General features: G+C 35.2%; 1 protein-coding gene across 1 annotated transcript; it reads left to right on the top strand.

Moving 5' to 3' along the window:
- The first annotated feature begins 6,036 nt into the window (after positions 1-6,036).
- On the top strand, positions 6,037-6,996 carry LOC100721443 (olfactory receptor 4A16-like). Its single transcript, XM_003474547.4, has one exon. The coding sequence runs from the start codon at positions 6,059-6,061 to the stop codon at positions 6,986-6,988; it is 930 nt and encodes a 309-aa protein (XP_003474595.1). The 5' UTR covers positions 6,037-6,058; the 3' UTR covers positions 6,989-6,996.
- The last annotated feature ends 638 nt before the right edge of the window (positions 6,997-7,634 follow it).

The raw sequence follows: 7,634 nt of genomic DNA, 5'->3' as shown, positions 1-7,634 counted from the left end.
ATTTTTTAATGTTAAGGAGCTTTATCACTGGCATTGAGACTTTCCTAGCAAATGTCCATTCTCTCAAGATGTCTTCAAGGTGTACCAACTTATTTGTCTCATTCACATGAAAGTATGAGAAATTCACCAAAGATCATTGAGGCAAGAGAGACATAGAAAACAAACCAAACAATGAAAGTCAAAACATAAACATCACCTTCTGCAAAAAAAATAAAAGCAAATTAATAAAAAGAAAGGAAAAATAAAAATTCTTATGATGCCCTAAAAATTCTTATGATGTCCTTTGTTAATTTCCTAGTCTGAGCACAAATTCTTACTGAGTAACCTCACCATGTTTGCAGTTATTACTGCTGGGTTCAGCACAGAGTTTGGCCACACACTGATTCCTCTCTCATGTCAGTTCCTGGCAGAGGGAAGTGCTCTTGTGCTGGTTCTACAAGACCATTGCCTACCTGAGGCACCAATCACTGAGAAGGGAGTTGCTTCATTTCCTTTGTGTTCTAGGGCTAATATTGAATTCTGGCTGCTGCCTGAATGGAGTGTGGTGGCCCCAACTCCCACTTCTCAAGAGAATTTCCCCCAGTCTGCTGCCCTACTGTTGACTATCCCCTGTGACTGGATGGATGATCCTTCCCTCAGTCCACTCCTGGTGGTCCAGGTCAGGTCGCAGACTCACAGGGAGAAGCAAATTTGCTTCCTCTGTCTCCTCCACTACCAGGTCAGCTGCATGGCTGATCTAGATGCACTGTATGGACTTCCTTTCTACTTTTATGTCATCTTTCTTTTTAATACCTGCAATTTATTTCATAGGTTTCCCATGTTACAGAAAACATTTGTTTGAGTTTTGAGTCTGTCTTATGTCACTTAATGTAAAGGCCTCCAGTTCCACCCATTTTCTGTTGCCTGATTTTAGTCATTTTTGTGGTTGAAGAATGTTCCATTGTACAAACGCATTTCTTTACCCATTCATCTGGACAACTGTAGCAACAGAAAATTAGGCTGCTTTCATAGCTTACATATTAGGAATGGTACTGAAATAAATGTAAATTCTAAAGAAGTAAAATAAAAAATGAACTTTAATTTAATAAAATTTAGATGAAGCAAGTTGAGTGCCTCTGAATATTATTGAATTTTACTATTCCTACATCAAGAATAAACCCCTTTCTCCTCTCACTGGGAATCCTTGGTGTTTTCAAAGAATATTCCTTCTGGTAGACTCCAGTTTAATTTGATTTCCCTCAGAATAAAGCAACTATACAATGTTTCTCTCAGATTTTCATGCATAGCTTTTACAATTATTCTGTATTTTCAAAAGAAGAGACAAAAAGCAGGGTTTCATTGCATTTGCAGGGTTTTGTAGTGAGGATATTTTGGCTGGGTTGTGTCTTGGTGAAAAGGGTTTTGGCTGTTTCCTGCTAGTTTGCATATTTCTTGCTTTAACTAAATATTTCAACTAATTGTTTATTAATCTTATATTCTGAAATCTTTTCACGTTTGAGGTTTTCACATCACTTGGCAGTCAGCTACTCTTTCCTGGCAAAACCCGTCTTTATCCTCTAGGGCCTGTCATGGGAAGGAAGCTTTCCAGGGGAGATTACATCATTTGAATCTCTTCCAAATATTCTATGAAATTGATTTATTAAAAATAGTGATGATGCAGAAACAACATAGAATCTATCTGCATATGTGAAAGAAGAAACAGTCCTTTCTTAGAGTAACCCAGAAGATTTGTGAAAACTCAAATTCTGCCTCACATGGGGAATGTATTCAGCTGATATCTGGTCCTGGTGCCATGTCTTCTTATATTATCATTGGGTTTTGAAGTTGGTGGGATAGCTCATTTTCTTAGGATGAATTTGGGGATTATAGGGACATGTTTTGAACGTTGAAGAAAATGGGCCTTAGGAAAATGCCACTTCAATGACTGATGAGTTCTACTGCTACTTGTGAGGAAACTGTCATCATGAATGTTTCAAAAAAGCTGAATCACTAAATCAGACACATGAATGTCACTTGAAACCCTGGAGAGCAAATCAGTTTTTTTAGTTATTTTACAGTAAGTGATTTAAAAGAGAAAAAAATCACACAGCCACCTTTTGCGTTGTGAATTTTTCTTTATGTGACCATCAAATGATGTATGTAGCCATGGAAATTTCCATTCATTAGGTCAATTTTTTACATAACTGAACGTAGCAACTTTCTTTTCCTATAATGATGTATTCTATTAGTTAAAAATTATAAACTACCTTTGTGCTATGAATATTAACATTGCATCTAAATGTATTTATGCGTCTGTAAATATTATGAAGTTGCATGTCACTTTTTGCCTTGGTAGGTATAAAATTTAATTGATAGACAAGTGAACAATATCATAAACATTCTAATAAAGGTTTTAAAATATTTCTTCATCATGTTTGAGAAAATTCTGTGAAACTAATTTTAGTATTATTGAAAGTTTTATTTATTCTATCAAATAATGGGATTGGTAAGTTATATCAAATTTATGTAGTTATGGAAGCCTAGAATATTTGTTTTTGCATAATGAGAAAACCAAAGGGTGAGAATATTCCAGTAGTTTATATGGTAAATGTTGTTATTTAAATGTCTTTATATCTTAGGCATCTGCCTTATACGATTTAAGATTTCTCTGAAAGGCAAAGGTAATGAGAGTACTATTTTGAAATATGGAATCTGTAAGCATTTTGAATTGTTTCTTCATGCATTGATCAGTCTCACATTTTCATATGTTTTATGATTGCATGGAGCTTCATGACACAGCTATAGTTACCCTCAGGGAAAGAGACCTTAGTTTTCCAAACCCAAATGTGAGTTTGGCAAAACCCAAATGTGAGTTCATAAAACAACTGACAAAGGACGCTAGCTGGAAATTCCTGTGATATACTGAAATGTAGCAATGTCTTATATTGTCATTTTAGGTATTAGGTATTAGGTATCAATTGGACTAATAAAGCCAGCAAAACACAGACATTAGAGTGTGTAAAGTACATTTGGTTTTAGAATTACACTGGATAGGTATTTATTTTGCATTTTGTCAAATGAAAGTGTTATATTTTTCATGTACAACAAATAAACTAATGAATTTTTACCTAAGTTCATAGGATAATATGTCTCATAACACATTAACAAAAAAGTATAATTTCTTTTTTTATATATGAATTAGAAAATATAAGACTACATTTCAGATAAAGCATTCTAGGTAATTATGGAATAATGGAGTAAATATCTATGCTCTGGATGCTTATGTAGGTTTTTATGGGTGAATCTTTTTTGAGATAGGGTCTTGCTATGCAGTTTCGGCTGGCCTTGAGCTCACTTTGTAGCCCAGGCTGGTCTCGAACTCGCAACGATCCTCCCACCTCAGCCTCCCGAGTGCTAGGATTACAGGTGTGAACCACCACACCCAGACACTATGTCAGTACTAATACATAGAGACATCCATACTCAAGGAAGTAACTCACCTAATCTTATTTAAAGAATTTTATAAAACTTACTGTAAAGCACAATATAGAGTATTCTTGCTGCTATAATATTATGTTTTCACAAAGAAAAAACACATCTTAAGAACATATTTTTTTCTAGAAAAAGTTTAAAGTATCAATTTGAGAGATGAACCATACAGTAGCTTTCAGTTTTGTTAATGACATGCACTATTAGTGCATACTTTATGTACCTTAATTTTAACATGTAGATAAAATGGCCAATAGATATATTCTGTTGAGATTTAACACTGATAATTAATGAAGGTAAATATTTTAGAAGGTAAGGTTTAAATAAGAGCATTTTACATAATTTTTTGCTCTTCAGTGTGCATGATTTTTGGTCCATAGCTTCAGCAGTGGCACATCTCCTGAGCCAGAGAGAAGTTCTGTGAATGAGGCATGTGAAGGGTCCCTCACAACTGGCATCTGAAGGCTCCTCAGACTCTTCCTGCAACATCTTCCTCCACTACCAAGTGCATGTGCATGGAATTCTTTTGCTGCTAGCCACAATATACCACAGGTAAGTACTGCTGGCACATATACATAGAATAAAATAGGAAATTTCCAAATGTAGAATTTTTAAAAAATTATTAAAAAATAATAAAAAAATAAAAAAGAAGGAGATTAAGATAAAAGAGGACATAACAACATAACAACACAGGTCAGAACAGAACAATTTAAGCAACATAGTGTTTCATCACAAGATAACCCGACATAACAGTAGTTACCATAGTGTCTCTTTCCTTGAAATATTTGAGTATAACTTCGTATACTGTAGCATCAAACTTATCAAGACAGTGTAAAGCCATTCAAGAGAATGAAAATATTACAGGGTAAATGTACAAATTTAATCTATATTCAAAAAAAGGATTCATAGTTATGTGTACTATTGTTAATATCTTGGGCTATGTCTGTAATTCTGAAAAAATTGCCAGATATTGATGCTTACAGTGAAACACTGAAAACAGTAACAATAAATACATTTTATACACTATCACATGGCCTATGGTGTTGTAGGCATGTAATAAGAAGAAGCTTAAGGTGTAGATGCTGCAGGTATCCCCAAGTTAACATGATGGAACGGGGACTAGGGACTAAGTTGGCCATTATCACTTAATAGGGAGATGGAGCACTGCAGCCCAGCAGCCACTGTGCCCAGGACTGTGCTACACTCTCTCCATGGATGCCTTGGGTCCTGCTTAGGAAGACATTGAATGGAAATTAGATTCATTATTTGACCACTATCACTGCGATATCTCATGTCTACATGCCGACATATTTGAAGTAATGGTAATGAACTTGAAAATTACTATTCATTGGTAAAATATGACAAAAATACAAATGTCTACAGTAAGAAATGGTAGCTCTGGACTAAGAGAACTGTGATGGGTAGACTGGGAAGAATTCTGACCTCATCTAATCAAAACCTTTATTTTTCAATCTGTTTAGAAATATTTCCATTATGTTTACAAAATCACTCAGCTTCTTCATGTTGAATATGGATGAATTTCTTTTGTAGACTTTTTTTTGGAATCTGAGCATAGAAATTTTATTTTTAAGCATTCTCAGTACTTAGAAAGTGTTCTATATAACACCATGTCATACTATTAGCAACCTCTTTTCATTTTCTGTTTTTATCATTTCTTAATAATTAGATTACTCTAAGAGTCCTGAACATCTAATACAGTACTATCTGTTAATACATTGGTTGTTCATAGCCATGAGTTAATTCAGTTCAACTAAATATAATTGCTGAAAATCAGGATAGAGAACATTAATTTCCTAGGAATTTGCTATAGGCAAAAATATGATGGACAAAATTATTGGTCTCTAAACTAAAGTCACACTTAAATAAAGTAATCATTAGAGCCGCTAATATGCTAAATAATTTTGCAGTTCTTTGATAGATTATAAATTCTATTACCTTGAAGTTTATCAAGATAGTCAAAAAGATTGACAATTCTTTGAGGTATGAAAGACTGAACATCTAATGTGTGGTAGGGTTCAATAATGTTCAGTTGAATATCCCAGAAGAGAAATTATCTTTAGTGTAGCACATATCAGATGGTAAAGTTATTTCTCCTAAATATTATAAGTTAAAATGACTGAATCTGTGTTACCTCATAGTCTATAGCTTGTCACCACTAGGGAGAATTTTTTGTGGTATCAGGAACATTTTTATTTTCATAATTTCTGACTTCTATGTCAATGCATGGTGTATTTAAAAGAAAGTGTTAATAAATATGTTAAGATGATTGACGTATTTTTAAACTAATCTTTGTAGACTATTACCTACAACAATAATAGAACTAATAAGAGTCCAGTCTCAAAAATAATCATCAGAAGAGAAATAGAATCAACAAAAAAAGGTTTAGGTGACTTCTTGAAATACGAATTAGAAAATTATTAACTAAATATTTTGTGTGTATTCACTATTGTAGAGCACATAATGATGCTGTGCAGCATGAAAGAATGAAGTCATGCTTCTGGTTGTGTTTTTCTGGCAGGTCCTGTTCTCCTGCACCCTCATCACTGAAACAAGCCTTCTAGGAGACTGAATGGCACATAGTAATAATGTCACGGAATTTGTCCTTCTGGGCCTCACTCAGGATCCCAGTGCACAGATGACATTATTTGTTTTGTTTTTACTTATCTACATTGTGACAGTGGTGGACAATCTGCTGATCATGGTCACTGTCCTCACCAGCCCCTCCTTGGGCTCCCCAATGTACTTCTTTCTTGCCTATCTTTCACTCATGGATGCTGCTTATTCCACTGCCATCTCACCCAAGATGCTGATAGATCTGCTGAGCGCTAGAAATACCATCTCCTTCCCAGCCTGCATGGGTCAACTCTTCATAGAGCACCTATTTGGTGGTGCTGAGGTCTTCCTTCTGGTGGTGATGGCCTTTGACCGCTATGTGGCAATCTGTAAGCCTCTGCACTATTTAACCATCATGAATCGTCGGGTTTGCATCCTCCTGCTGGTGGTAACCTGGGCTGGAGGTTTTGTACACTCTATGGTTCAATTTGTCTTTGTTTCTGGTCTCCCTTTCTGTGGACCCAATGTCATCGATCATTTTGCCTGTGACATGTACCCTTTACTTGAACTTGCATGCACTGACACCTACTTTATTGGCCTCACTGTGGTCGCCAATGGTGGGGCCATCTGCATGGTGGTCTTTATCCTGTTGCTCATCTCCTATGGATTCATCCTGAACTCTCTGAAAACTCACAGTGAGGAAGAGCAGAGAAAAGCTATTTCTACCTGCAGCTCCCACATCACCGTGGTTGTGCTCTTTTTTGTTCCCTGTGTTTTTGTTTATGTTAGACCTGTTTCTACATTTCCCATTGATAAATCTGTAAGTGTGTTTTATACAGTTATTACCCCTATGCTGAATCCTTTAATATATACCCTGAGAAATTCAGAAGTAAAAAAAGCTATGAGAAAACTCTGGTGTAGAACGCTGACTAGAGATCAAATATAAATGTGTTTTTCCACACCAAGCCTGTTGGCTATTTATTCTACATAAAGGCCATAAACTCTCACAAAAATGTTGTTACCTACATAGTACACTCCCTATGACTTCCCTTGTTCCTTATGTAAATTCATAACAGAGTACAATAAATTCTCTGAGCTTAGGATCAATCTTTTCAGTGCAGAGAAATAAAAGATGTTTCCCTTTACTAAGAAAAAAATTTAAAAAGTCACTTAGAAAATTTTTCAATTGTTATTGAAATGAGATTGAAACATTTAGATAATAAAATATATTGCTCTTTTGGTGATAAAAACTATTATTTTATGACTGAGTTAATTGATACAATTCAGATATACATATCGATTACTTTTTTTTTTTTGTCTTTTTCGTTTTTATTGGTACCAGGGATCAAACTCACGACCGCACACTTGCCAGGAAGGCGCTTATGCCGCTGAGCTAAATCCCCAGCCCCCATATTGATTACTTTCATCGTACAAAATTCCTAACTCTACATGATGTATCATGGTTCCTACTTTTCTCCTCCTCTCGCTTCTACCTCTGTTTCCCTCTTTATTAACAAAGACTTGTTCCACTTTATCCTTCTTTCTAATTTTTTTCTTTTCCCTTTCTTCCTTTCACTTTCACCACCCTAATA

Source organism: Cavia porcellus, unplaced genomic scaffold (assembly GCF_034190915.1).
Source record: "Cavia porcellus strain 051 isolate PalLab524CR breed Dunkin Hartley unplaced genomic scaffold, mCavPor4.1 scaffold_26, whole genome shotgun sequence".
Lineage (NCBI taxonomy): Eukaryota > Metazoa > Chordata > Mammalia > Rodentia > Caviidae > Cavia > Cavia porcellus.
The sequence above is the reverse complement of the archived record's forward strand: the minus strand, read 5'-3'. Positions and strand labels throughout refer to the sequence as shown.

Excerpts from the sequence above, each read along its gene's own strand:
- LOC100721443 (XM_003474547.4), top strand. The coding sequence starts at position 6,059 with ATGGCACATAGTAATAATGTCACGGAATTTGTCCTTCTGGGCCTCACT.